This window comes from Poeciliopsis prolifica, unplaced genomic scaffold (assembly GCF_027474105.1).
Source record: "Poeciliopsis prolifica strain line A6 unplaced genomic scaffold, Auburn_PproV2 SCAFFOLD010, whole genome shotgun sequence".
Taxonomy (NCBI): domain Eukaryota; kingdom Metazoa; phylum Chordata; class Actinopteri; order Cyprinodontiformes; family Poeciliidae; genus Poeciliopsis; species Poeciliopsis prolifica.
In genome coordinates, this window is record NW_026562385.1 from 10,167,644 (window position 1) to 10,181,651 (window position 14,008).

The 14,008-nt window shown below is 41.6% G+C and overlaps 1 protein-coding gene across 1 annotated transcript; it reads left to right on the forward strand.

Moving 5' to 3' along the window:
• Window positions 1–1,934: 1,934 nt before the first annotated feature.
• Window positions 1,935–13,996, forward strand: LOC129363380 (uncharacterized). Its single transcript, XM_055035466.1, has 13 exons — window positions 1,935–2,203; window positions 2,616–2,750; window positions 5,306–5,424; window positions 5,629–5,803; window positions 5,890–6,008; window positions 6,351–7,821; window positions 8,951–9,057; window positions 10,124–10,185; window positions 10,667–10,758; window positions 11,571–11,751; window positions 11,949–12,096; window positions 13,182–13,251; window positions 13,963–13,996. The coding sequence occupies exons 1-13, from the start codon at window positions 2,032–2,034 to the stop codon at window positions 13,974–13,976; spliced, it is 2,865 nt and encodes a 954-aa protein (XP_054891441.1). The 5' UTR covers window positions 1,935–2,031; the 3' UTR covers window positions 13,977–13,996.
• The last annotated feature ends 12 nt before the right edge of the window (window positions 13,997–14,008 follow it).

The following is a 14,008-nucleotide window of genomic DNA, read 5'->3' on the forward strand; positions in this document are numbered from 1 at the left end:
AGAGCATGCCAGGCAAGCGACTAATAAAACCTGCCAGGGCTCAGTTTTACGCATTTGTAAAGTGGAAACTACTTTTATTGTACAGTAGACATTTCTAGCGATTTGCTAAAGGTTAAATATCATCTGAGCCACAGTTTTCTCTCAACAACTGTTTCCTCGTGCGTTTAGCCGAGCTAGCATGTTTCCACGATCACAAACTGCAGAGGTTTCAGTCACTTGGACATTTTTTTCCCCTTCAAATCACAGCATCTTACTCCACTGCCTTCCTCATGACATCACTTCCTGTCGTTGCAAAGCATTTCTGCTTCCTGCTGCTCCCAGTACAGTGACACCCATTCCTTTTTTTTTTATTTCTATTTCATCCAGCTCTCTCTCACACACACACACAAAGCCTTCCTCTCTCAATGAAAACCAGACACACACACACACACACACACACGCCGTCCTCACACTCCGAGCCAAAAGAAAACAACTCCCGTCCGTAGCTAGGCAACTCCAAACATGAGTCATCCCGCCACCGCGCCCTTCATCAACGGATCGGCCGCCCGCCTCTTCTGTTTCAGAGGTTCTGTTTCAAAAGCGACGCTGAGAAGAATTCGACTATAGTGACCGGGCGCCTGCGTGTTTCATCTGGCAGAGCGAAGGGAGCTCGTGAAGACGGACATGCATACCAGGACGGTGTCACTTATTATTCTGGTCCTTCACATCGTTAAAAAAAAAAAAAAACTGAATGAAGAAGTTGTAAGATGAAATTTATGATAATGGTTGCGAGTTAGAATTGCATTTTATGTGTAAGCAGTGAAATAAAAGCTAAACGTTCTCTGCGGAGTTTTTGGGAAGAATTTACTGGCTCTGTCTGAAAAGTCACGGGAATTATTTATATAAAGGGCAAAGGTCAGTTGATTAGAATCCCTTCACTGTCGTCATGTCAGTAATCTAATGTGGCGCACTGTCGCCCTCTAGTGGAGGAAGCTGTTCGGTGAGGAGGTCATGTAGGGCAGCACAAAGGGAGCTGGAAATAACCAACATTTTCTAACCGATCCAATAAATATTGAGATATAAAAAAGCAATAAAACATTTTTATATTTTATTTTTAACCCAGACAGAAAAACAATTATTGGTTAAAATAACTACATTTCCGCCACGCTTTTGAGATTGTTTCTAAAAAAAAAAAAGTTCTGAAAATCACGTATGCATCTTTTAGTGTTGCTCTATAAAAAATATCGAATGTACCAAAGTTTCTGGATGCAATGTTGGCAATACAGCAGTGTAGATTGTTGTTTTACTCCTTTGCAATTAAATAGCTCTTTAAGATGCCAGTCTGAGTCTATGGGAGTAATAAAGTTGTCAAATGTTATGAATGCTGCTTTGAGATTTATGACGTTATAAAAGTGCCATTTAAAACCATTTTTCCTCCAACGCTCAACTTTGTGTTTGGACGCAGCCATCTAGGAACAGCCAACTTCTTTAGTAATGGCCTTTGGCAGCTTATCCTTCTTATGCCAGGAGTCTTAAGAAAACACACTGCAAGCTTAGATGTATTTATTTGTATTAATATCATGTAATCCTCTAATTATCTGAGAAACTGAATTTGACAATTTTAGCCATTGGGAGCCACAATAAGCAAAATGGACATAAACTGTGTCACTGTGTGTGGAGAATCTATGTGATTCTGCTGAATTAATTAAATACATCCGCCTCTTCGTTACGTCATGCGCGCTAGCCCAGAGCCTAGCGCGCATGCGCAATTAATTTGTGCCAATTAGTGAGAAGGTGTGTTAGCAGGATGTCTACAAATCAAACAGCTGCTCTTCACTCGGTCCTGGTGAGTTGGAGCAAAGAGGAAGACAAAAAAAAATCGTATCTGCAATGAATTTGAAACTGGAGATGTACTGCTTGGGTGTTCCACTTTTCTACACCTTATTGACTCTAAACCTGTCTTCATTAGCCCGGTGTGAGCGCGCGGAGGTCCAGCCAACCTCTGGTCCGGCTCTTCATCATGTCCGGTCAAAGCGGGGAACTGGAGCCAAGATGGCGTCGTCTTCACGTTTCGCAGCCCGCTACAAACGCTGGCAGACGGAGGGAGAGAGGCCGTTCGCTTCTCTCGAGGTTCTGGACGGGAACTGCAGCAGTGGAGCCGTGAGGCGCGTCGTCCCCGGGACGTTTTCCGTCCCCGGTCAGCTGGAGGGAAACCCCCGACACGGTGAGAATATATGCGACGTTTATTTATTTATTTTTAATCAGCAGGGCCGGATGTAGAAGGGTAGGGCCCCCTGGGCTACAGCCATATTGGGGCCCTGCTCACACAAGGGCCTGTCTCAAACTGTTTGCTGTAAACTGAGGGTTTTAAGCTGTGTGCACATCAAAACTGAGGTTTTCCATAAGAAAACTTCTCACAAACATGCAATGTTTCTAAAAACACCTAATGAGTCGGTTTGTTTGGCTTGTTTGTGGCACTGAAGTGTAATCCTTGGAAATGCACCATTAACATGAGACATCAATGGAACATTCACTGAAGAATTAAATTCAGGATTGGGCGTTTAAATACGGGTTTCTGACAGTGCTGAAAGTATACATTTTTGCTTTAATCAGTTTCCGTGTTTTGCGTATCCCAGTCCAGAGCGGAGCCGGTCAGCATGCTGGCGGCTCTGAGAGCTGGCGGAAGCTGAAGCCGTCAGTGGAGTGTGGAGACGACGCCATGACACTGACTGTGAGGAGGAAACGAGCCATACAGCTGCTGCTGGACCAAGGTGAGGCTCGATCTTCACCCAACCCCTCATCTTTAATGGGTTCCGTTTAATTTTTCCACTAGAAGTCGAGTTGGACAGAGGAGATGTTGAGGAAAAACTGTTTGAGAGCTGCGGCATTATGTCTGCTCATATGGAAAGCTGTGCAGATAAATATTTCTCATTGTATCCAGGCACTAATATTAATTTAAAAAAAAGTCACAAACAAGCATCAGATCTACGGGGAAACATTTTCCTTTTCCGTTCCCTTGCAATAAGTTTAGCATTCCTTATTAATGAGCTATTTTGTGTAAAAATGTTAATTTACATTTCATACACATTTCAAGAGCCTCAGTGTTTATTATTAACTCTTTGATCCAAAAAATTGAAACTCAATTCATTCACTGTCTGTCTGTAGAGCTGAGATTGAACTGCATATGGAAGCATCTCTTTAAACCATTCAGACCAACACAAAAGAGACGCAATCAAAACTCAGATTGCTCATTACCCAGTGATGATCACTCAGAAATAGCCCAAATAGTTTGGATGTATTTTTTATCTTTCTTTCTTACTTGTGAAAAGTTTGTTTATTTTTGGTTTGGTTTGCATTTCTGTCCTAAAGAAAAATAGATTTCATGCGATATTAACGTAAAACCCTTATAGCAGAAAGTACAATGGCCACCGTAAGAAAGTTTTTCAGTCTGAAATTATGAACTGATCAGTACATTGTTGCAAGGAATGCAAAAAAAAAACAACAAAAAATCCTCCATAGGGGCCTCTTTAGAGATATTTCAGTATTTTGATAAATTTAGTTCACCGATTTTGATGGAAATGAACAAACGTATGATGTGGTAAGGAAGGAGCCGCCACTGGGGGCAGCATAACCTGACCTCTGCTGTTCCTATTAAAGTAGAGTAATATTCCAAGCTTCCTGAAGATCTGAAAGGGTTTTGTTGGTTAAAAATGAGGTGAAAATGCCTGTTTAATCTCATCTTTCTGTATGGCTAAACCATTCAGGCATTAAGGTGGATTATTTCTATAAAGGGCTGACAAATTGTTACAAATATCAGTTTCAAGATAGCTTTTCTTTAAACTTTGTGGCAGAAATGTCGTTTTTCCAGATTTCGTTACCAGGATATTTGATGCCAAACATTAACATTAGCAGGAATAAATCCACAGCTAAACTACCGCCACAACTTCCTGGAGATGACCTTTATTCACCGGGCTCTGCCGCAGCAGGACGTTGGTGACCTCTGAAGTGAAATTGAGCCGCAGAAGACTAAAATGTTCCTATCTCACAAATGTTTGATTATTTTCTCTGGTTTATTGCCTTTCTGCCAGTGCAAGTTGAGCATCAAGTAAAAAAATTAAGTTAAGCAGGGATATTAAGGCCTTTATTTGTTTCAAACAAAAGTCTTATATTAATTGTATACAAGGTTTGACCTCTGCTTAATGCTGTCTAGATCTTAACTTGGAATGAAATAGATTCACTTTGCTTTTTGCAAAGTGAAAATATAGTGTCCAAACATACTGGTACACCAGTAAAACACCCTGCTCTTCATTGCTGTTTGATTTGTTGTCGCCATTGATTTTGTGATAACCGCTTGCAGCTTTTAGAAAGACTTTCGTGTAGCCGAAGGGCGCAACAGCTGTTAAGATGAAGCTTAGACTTGCATTATCTCTAATTTATTGCATTTGGATAGAGTTGTTGCTTGTACCTGCTTTGTGAGCCAAATGAGTTCTTAAAAAGTATTTCCTGGCTACGTGAAGGATCACATTTCCAGTTTTGGAAATCAAATTAGTAACTAGAAAGTTGAGTTTAACCAAACGCGCTTGGATTGTAGTTTTTCTTGATTGCTTTAACTATAACAATCAGTCTGCAGGCCTTATGTTGTCATTCACCACAATCTATGAAAGGGATCAAGATGAGTCGGTACTGCACATTTGTGATTCTTTGAATTTATTTTGTTTTATTTAAATGTTTATGCATCAGTGCACTTCTGATTCTGGATCCAGGTCCTTGTGAGATGAACATGAACACAACCCATGTAGTAAGATGACGTGGCACTGGGATGGATCTATATAAAGGGCTACAATGACAAGCTGAGGACTTTATTGTGGTTGAGCAGTTATTGAGAGGAATGGTTCATCCATTTGGTTGCAAGCTGTGTTGTTTTAGGGTAATGTTTGTTTTTTGTTTCATATTTTAAATGTTTTGCCACAGTTGGTCCCCTTTCTAACAAAATGTATCAATTTTACCATGATGATGCTTCTGTAACCATTTTGAAAATGTTTGAGTCAACAGCTGACTGAAAGACATCCAGAAAAACCAGGGGCCCCGAAGTGGGTCCTGGAGGGCCGACATCCTGCCTGTTTTATTTCTCTCCTTGGTGGTAGGGGCAACCTTTTCAGCATGTTGATGTTCTTCTTAGGCCTCTAACGAGCCATCGTTTGATTCATGTGCGTTAAAATCAGGGACAAAACTACAACATGCAGGGTGCGGGCCCTCGAAGACCCACTTTGGGGACCCCTGCAAAAAACGTGAGAGTTTGTCTTCATTAATTTGAATTATGTTGCAGTGAACGGCTCGTCGATGCCCCTGCTCCATCTGCCTCAGCAGTGTGGCTACTCCATTCGAAGCTCCTGGAAAGACCTCACTCTGATGGCTCAGTATGACGCCTGCCACATCGTTCGAGAGGTGTGCTCTTGTTTTTTAATTCCTACATGAATCACATCATCCCATGTATTTTAGAGTTATTAAACCAAAACTTTGACTTCACTGTTTTTAGCAGAAATGACTGAGGGGCTGGAGTCTTTCTCTGATTCATTAACTGCTAATTCTTCTCAAATGAGTGTGAAATCCTGTTTTTGGACATATTATTAAAATGCTGCTTCCTGTCAGGACGATGGCGGCTATGTGTTGCCTCTGCTGTGGAGGGGGATTCCCGTCAAGGTCTCCTGCCCGGTCTCCCAGCTCCGCCTTCAAGGCGAGGGGCCGTCCTCGCTCTGCTGCTCCCCCAACGGCATGACGGTGAAACTGAGAGGATCGTCTGCTGTGGAGAACCCTCATATAAACGGTACTGTTCCTTTAAGAATCAGGAAGCGCTCACAGACGGCATCATCTTTCATGATAATATCAGGTTACCCGTCTGCCCCACTGCAGTTCAGGGTGAATGGACTCCTCTGGGGCTGTTGGCTGAACAGTGTGGTTATACTGTGACCAGACTGGCTGCAGAGACGGTCGTCGCCGTGCCATTCCTCACTTGTGGTGTAACAGTAAAGGTAAAATAAAAAAATTAAATAAAAAAAAACAGAGTTTAGCAGTCAGTCTCTCCAGTTTTTTTGCAAATTCTTGATGACAAAAATCAACAGATGCCATCATTTAAATGCAAACTTTCTACAACAATAGTGAAGCATTGGATTTAAGTGACTAGCTCCCACCTGGAGGTGGCAGTATTTAATTTTGAAATGTATCCAAAAAGTATTTACAGAATGATGCATAATATCAAAACTCAAAGTATTAATTACTTTACTGTGGTAATTTGGCAGTAGCAGGAATAATTGTTGCTTTGTGACAAAACTGAACCTTCTTTATTTTTTAATCTGCAATAAATTCTCTTTCAGAATGGAAAAAACACACTTCTGCTTAAATTAGGAGAGGACATTTTCATGTTGGCTTGTCCTGCTTTTGGAGAAGTGTCAGCTGCCCATCGGCCTCTGGCTGACAGCCCCCCTGATTTCACCAGAAAGCTGCCAAAACCAAAGCTTGACTCCTTCAGGCATTTACTGTTTATGCCGCCTTTCTACTTGGCTCCACCTTATCATCCTCACCCAACATATCACCGTAGTTACTCTGAAAATGAAGAACAGGACAGCCAGAGTCCTCCTCCTCTTTCTGTGGCTCCGATGGCTGACTTTAGTTCCCAGCTGAACTCTCAAGACCTTTACTTTCTGTCTCTTAAAGATGCACATAAAAACTTTGGTACCCAAAAGCCTCTTTCATCTGAAGAAAAGTTGGCTAGTTTGGGTTCATTGCATAACGACCAAAAGCAGAATCGAGAAGCTCCTCTCTTGGATGTCTCAACGGATAGTTTCTCCCCTACAGCCCTGCCGGTTCAGGTGGCAGCTCCTCATTTCCACCATCACAGCCGTGATTTTAGCTCCCATTACCACGACTACCATCATCCAAAGTTCCCTGTTCCTGGCACACCTCAGGGCTCAGGTCCGGGTCTTCCTGGATCACAAACCTCTTCCGATTCTCCGAACCATCAACCTCCATCCGAGCAGTTTGAGAGTCTGAAAGAGGGACCGACCCGGATTTCTTCACCTGCAGTGACAGCAGTTCATGCGCCTTACTTTACTCATCCGTTTCCTTTCTACTATTACTACCCACATGTTGCAAAGGGTGACAGGAAGAGACTGGGGCTTTTCCATCCAGATTGGACTGCAAAAACAAACATGTCTTTAGTACCCTTAAATCCTGAAACGCAGAGTATTAACCCTGAGCCAGAGAAGGAGAAATCCGATTTTCAGCCCAGTTCAAAACCAAAGCTACAAGACAAAGACAAACATTCAATCTTCGTGTCTCCAGATCCCATCGCAGCTCCTCCTGACAGACCAGTGTTCCCCACTCCAGGATTCACATATAACGCAGATCCCGACAAGTACTACTATCATCCGTACTATAACTACTACCTGAAGTATTACACACCAGAAGCGTTGCGTGGCGTCTACAGCCATCTGGGTCAAGCTTTGCCAGAATCCTTGTCAGTACAACAACCTTCCCACTTAAGATATCAACCCGAACCTCGACCCTCTGAACCAGGGTACCACATTCCCAGCAGACTGATGTTCCCCTACGATGATTACTATCACTACTACCTGCCTCAGCTGATCAGATACGACCAGCAGCTCCATCTTCCAGGAGGTAAAGACTCTACACCTCTGCTTTCCCCAAATGTGGATTACAGTGACCTGCAGAGGTTTCCTCATTCTTCTGAGGACCGTCGTTCCAGCACCTTCAATCCAGCTTATGCAAACTATATTGCTTGGCACCGCAGTGGGTTTAATAAGAAGCTGAGTGACTACGTGAGAGGTAAATGATTTCATTAGGAGTTGTTTGTTTTTATGCTTAAAATTCTTGGGGGTTTTTGTTTTTTTTTATTTTGTAGCAGTAGCATTCTGCAGAGATGTGCTGAGGAATCAGTTTGACTGAATCAGGAAGTGCACCATGCATGCAAACAGGAAGTGTTTTCTCGGTCTTGGTTCGGTTGACGTGAACTCTGGTGCATGTAAGAGAAATCCTGCAACCACTAAAATCTCACTCCTCTCCAGTTTACATTTTGTGAAGAAGTAAGTTGTGCTCATGTTCAGACGTTTTTGTGTCATTTTGCTCAGTACTTGGTTCAGCGCCGCCACAGGTCAGGAGGGGAACAGCCTTTTCAAGTTTTATTGGTGTGAAGATGCACATAAAATAAAAAGGTCATATGATGCTTTGAAATTAATTGCTGCTGCTGCTAGTCTGGAGGGAACTGAAGCTCTGAGGCGGAGCGTTGGGCAAATGAGCGGTGCAGTTTATGAGCAACCCTGAACAGTCGCCATGGAAAATGAAAGGATTTCTGAAACCTGTATAAATGGATCAAAACAGCGCTCAGGTATGTTTTCAATGAGAGAATATAAAGCTAAACAAAAAAGTCTGTCCAAAAACATAAAAATTTGACCATGTGAACATGTTTGTCCTGAAGCGTTAAGGCATCATATGTAGCTGTTACTCGTCCCGTAAGGATTTATGAGGATGTTTTTATCAAAGCAGACAAAATGAATCGAGTAAAATCATTCCTGTTTCCATTCGCCCTTTCCTTCCCCTTCCATATGTGATCAGAGGATGACTAATCCAAACCTCCCGCTCCACCCTGCTGCCTTGGACCCGTTTCACAGATTTACTGCTTTTGGCCTCCGTTCACACAGTTCACCTCTGTCTTTGAAATTAAAAAAACAAAAAAAACTTGTTGGTACTTGTCCTAGAAACCAAACGCTGAGTTAGATCGAGGGTTGTTTCAAACACAAATGCTGAAGTTAATTTGTAATTAGTCTGTACTTTGAGGCGCCACGCTAAGCTACGTCACAGGTATGACCTTTCTGTGTATTGGAGTCAACAGATGGCCTGGTGGGGCTGCTTTTTTTTTGTCTCTTTGTTGTGCCTGACTCTTTGTTGAATCCCTCAGCCACCCTACCTTCTCCCTCCTCTGAGGACAGGAAGGCTCCCTGCATGCTGCAGAAGCTTTCCGCAGATCCAGACGTCTACGTTGCTCCCCTAGACGGCTGCAAACATGTAAGAAACACTTCTGTTGATCTTGAATTCATTCATAAATTGCTAATTTTGATTTTTTTTAAAAATTAGCAGACCTGCAGCTCCACCAGGTTTTTAATTGCTGCTGCTGCTAGTCTGGAGGGAACTGAACCTCTGAGGCGGAGCTTCAGTACCCATCTACGCCCATCTGTTGGCGTAGATGGGTAGCTTGGAGTTGATGAAAATCAGTATTGCGTACGAGCAGTAAAACAGGATTAATAAAAGAAAAATGTCTGGCTTATGCAATCAGAGAAGAATGCTGACTTGGCATTTGTCCCCTATACAGCTGGATAATGGGAGTAAGGGAGGGATGCTACAATAAGTCAGCATTGAAGAAGACGGTGGTTCAGAGTGCTTTGTCCATGCAGGTTAAATTGAGTGGAAGGAAAAAGTGTGGTTCAGGAAATGTGCACAAGCAATAGGGGACACTGAACTTGACCACCAGAAATGAAAATGTTAGATTTTTTTATTTATTTCCAGGTTAAACAATGGCTAAACAAATGTGAACACTGGTTTAAACCGCACTACTTTGTTGTGGAGAATTAGTTCTCGATGTATTGTCATGAATGTTGCGTGACAAGGATTCTGTATATTTGATGGGAATCTTGTAATTTAAAAATAAAATTCCAGTCAAGGACTGGGTTTGCAAATTAGCCTGGCTTGAAAACCCATGTACGAAATGATCGCTTTGTTTTTAATATACAACTCAAACGGTTAAAGTAAATTAAATAAGCCTGAATCGCACAGTAGGTGGAGTCTGTGCTTCACATGGTTGCTTTCCTTGTATTGAGCCTCTCCAGAGGAACTGAAATGGGTAAAATACAAGAAAGGAAAAATCTCATTAATCTGAGTTTACCTTTAGAAATAAACAACCATTTTCATGTTGGTCTAATTTCAGGTGCATTGACCACAGGATGGGCTGGGAAACTGGAATTTTGTGTCTTAGAGATTCAGCCTCAAACTTTAAAACTGATTTCCCATCTGAGCCCAAACTTGACACCAGACACATGATGAAATATTTTACTTATTTTTTTTGCTCTTTTTTTAGATGCCTGGTCAGAGGATGGTCCGTCACGGTCTCCTAACGGACAGAGGTTTCTTCCCTGTAAGGTTAGCAGTTGCTCTCTAAGTGCATCTTGGGTTGAATAGTTGATTCTGTTCTGAGGAATATCACCTTTTCCTTCAGTCAGGTTGCTTTAGGTTTCTTTTTGCATAGCAAATAATCCTTTACTGTTGCATATTTTGACCACATCCTGCTGGAATGCTTCGTGGGAGAAACTTCTGATGACATAAAAATGGCTTTATTATTTATTCCAAGCCAGGAAAAACAGGTGCAGTCTAATATGTAATCTCATTACACTTGGTGGGAAGAAAAGCATAATATGGTGTAATACAAAAAGAAAAATGAAACGATTTCATTTGGAAAGGATCGTCTTACTGCTCTTTCCTTAATAGACGGCTGCAGGCACACATTATGGAAACCTAAAGGTTTGCATTTGTTAATTTTGTCACTGTGACGTAGGATGACGTTAGCTAAAGCATTAGCATGTGACCAGACGTTTTCTCCCTGGTGAACTTTGTCCTCCTGCAGGTTGACGGTGGGATGCGGCGCCCCCTCTGATCCAGGTGAGGCCAGGCCGTCCGCTGAGCCGCCGCCTGCTGTCGTTCTGAGGATAGCAACCGGTGAGGCCTCCACTTTTGTCTGACTCATGAAAAGTCCCATCACTGCTCATGCACATCTTGACTGTTTTGCTTTGTAATAAAAATCACACAATCTTTTGCTGTTCTCACATTGCTGAGGTAGCATTTTAATACCTGAGGTAGAGTTGGGATTTTCAGATTAGCTTTTTATTTTAGTAAATTTGCATTCCATAAAGAAAACTAAATAAAAAATCTATTTTACAAACCAATAATTTACCAAAAACAATGAATAGGCTACCCAATCATAGACCAAGTGAATAATGAAAGATATTTACCATCGATATACACATGAATTGCACTTAAATATGAATGTTTGTTACATATATTGTTACATACACATGACATGACGGTGTAAAAGCCTTTTATAATTTTACATATTAAGCTCATCAAAAAATTCATTCATTCCAGTTTCACACCAATAACTGAAATGCATCTAAATGTAATTTTTTCTCTTTAGCATGTTATCAAGCCTTGTAAATTATATTTACTCTTAACTTCATGTCTGAATTCCAGAAGGAAAACATTTAGTGCTGTACATACCATCTCCAGTGTTTTTATCTTTAAATGTTCAAGTATTTTGAATAAAAGATTTATTAGTTGGTTCATGATATCCCACTTTGTTATTAAACCCAACAACTTTGTTTTTGCAACCAATATGCCAATAATTTGTTTTGTTTTTTACATTTTGCATTTCCTCATATTTCTGAGCTGTATGACGAATGGATCATAACCAGAATCAAGTACATAACATGGAAGCCTAGTGCGTCTCTTAAGCCTCTCCCTCTGTGTCTCAGATGAATCCTTCTCCAGCTTCCACCCGGACGCTCAGCTGTCCCTCAGCCTCTTGCAGGGTGAATCTGTCCATGTGGAGCTCAGCCTGCTGCAGCCTGCAGACCCCACCCTGCTGCTCCTGCTCCACTCCTGCCTGGCTTACACTTTGACCCCGCGTGTTTACTGGGTGCCGTTTTATGAGCGGTACGGTGTTCCCACATGCTGAACGTTCTCCTTTGTGGGCTGCGGTTGGTTCTGCACATTAGAAAGCCCTGCTCCAAACCATGAAGGCCTCCTATTTTAGCTAGATCAGGAATGGGTTGCGGCTGTGCGTACTTGTTTAACATCCTGCAGAATAACAAAGGGCTCGTCTGGAACGTTAATGGTGGCTCTGTGTTCAGCTGCAGCAGCCAGAGTGCGTCGCAGCTGCTTCCTTCCCCGGACCCTCGGCACATCTGGAGGATTAAAGTTTCCAGCTTCCCCTCCCTGCCTCCAGCAGGCTACACCTACAGGGCTCCTGAGGGCCCAGCTGCACCGGAGGACCCGGAGGTAGGAACAGAACCGGCTCCTCTTCTTCTGGGCCTCGTCCACACCAGAGCTAGACTGTGCTGCTAAGACGGAAATCAACCAGTTTGGTGTTAGTGGCTGAGTGGAGCCACTAACACCAATTAATCATTAATCACAGAACTGCGATGCTTGAAATGATGAAGATAAACTCGCTTACTGGAAACGATTTCCAAAAAACTCAAGTTTTTCATTAAAGTTTTGCACTATGATTTTTCAGCTGAATCAAAATGACTATTTTGTAATGAACACTTTTCACATGATCAAGAGATGGGTGTTTGAAACACACACTCAACAAAAGGTGTAAAAAAAAACTTCTAGAAAATGGCTAGTTGGTTATGCTAATCCTCTTAAATGCTAAGACGTTTGCTACAGACAACTAAACAGAAATTAGTAAGTTGTTGTTTTCAAAGATTACATTTTGCTACATTGACCACACTTGTTAATTTTGACCCTGAAGAACAAAGTCCATATTGTGATGATGAGCCTTAATGTATAAACATTATGATTCCAAAAACTCTTACTTTGGTTCAATATAGTTGCATCTGTACCAAATCCTGTAGGATTTTTATTGCTTTTGTAGGTTTTGAGTGACTCAGAGAAAATCACTGTTTCTTTTATGAAAAATGACTCAAGGTTGTTGCCCTTTGAACTTCTGCTCGTTAGGCAGAAATTTCAGTGAAAGTTGAGATGAGATCCATCTAATCGGTGCATCTGCAGCAGGGTAAACCTCATGCACAAGCCTGTGTTGGGCGCAACCAGGTCAGCTTTGCCTCACTGTTGCTGTGGACGCAGGCTTGCATGCTCAGTGTGGCGCTCTATCGAAATCCTGGATCCACTAATGCTGCTCATGGTGGAAACTGTTGCATATGATCAGGGCAACCTGCTGCTGCTGTGGTGACATTTTCCAAATCTGCTCTGATCAAGTCACAGCAAACTGTTCAGGTCACGGAGAATATTTGTAAAGTCTTACTGTGGTGGTGTGTAAGGCAGGTCTTTGATTATGTTACAACACCATGAGAAGATCATAATGGAAAGTTTTGTTTGTTTGTTTTTTTTTCTCCCATCAGGTTTACTTCCTGTGCCACACAGAACTGTGCTCAACTGTTTATGGTGACTGTGGAGTGAGCTGCAGCAACGGTAAGAGATGAAGTTATAGCTTCAGGTTTAATCTATAAAGATCCTTAAAGATCCTTCCTTACAAAAGCTTTTGTTTAATGACTCTTTTTACAATCATTAAAAAACATAAAACATATTTTTCCCTGCCGATTACAACATTCCTAGATACGTTTCGTTTTACTCCTGGAAGTTTAACCAGCTGAAATTTGCTTGCGCATCATTTTAAAAAGTTAATTCTGACTTTTTTTACTAGTTAAATATTTCTTAACTCCTGGTGCCAAGAAATGAAACGGAAATGACCATCTAATCTTTTGGTTTGCCTCAGCAAAAAGAAAACTACTTGTATTTCAGAAATTACGGTAGCTCCAACTTTGAGGACCTTCATGTAGTCTGGTCCTTCAGTGTGTCTCACAAGGTCAAAGGTTGTTGCACACAGTGACGTCTCAACCTGCAGGGTTTGATCGTTTGTTTCCTTTTATGAAGATTTATATTTTCGTGCCAGCTCTTATTCTTGGTCGGTCCTTATATTCTGGTCTGCATGTGTCGTCATCCCAGTTGAAACTAAACTTTATTTATTTGTCCTTCATAAATAAAGGATACATTTATTTATAGTGTGACTCACACTATACGTTTTAAATCGCTTCCTCAAACACGTCTTCTGAAAAAGCTCCGACATGAAAGTGTTTTGATTTTTAGTTTTCATATATTCAGATTGTTTTTTTGTTTTTGCAGGTTTCAACACTTGATGTAACTGGATGAAATAAAGACACTTTTACAC

Excerpts from the sequence above, each read along its gene's own strand:
- LOC129363380 (XM_055035466.1), top strand. The coding sequence starts at position 2,032 with ATGGCGTCGTCTTCACGTTTCGCAGCCCGCTACAAACGCTGGCAGACG. Across the intron at positions 5,804-5,889 it reads GGAGAACCCTCATATAAACG|TTCAGGGTGAATGGACTCCT; the intron begins GTACTGTTCCTT and ends GCCCCACTGCAG. Across the intron at positions 12,097-13,181 it reads CTGCACCGGAGGACCCGGAG|GTTTACTTCCTGTGCCACAC; the intron begins GTAGGAACAGAA and ends TTCTCCCATCAG.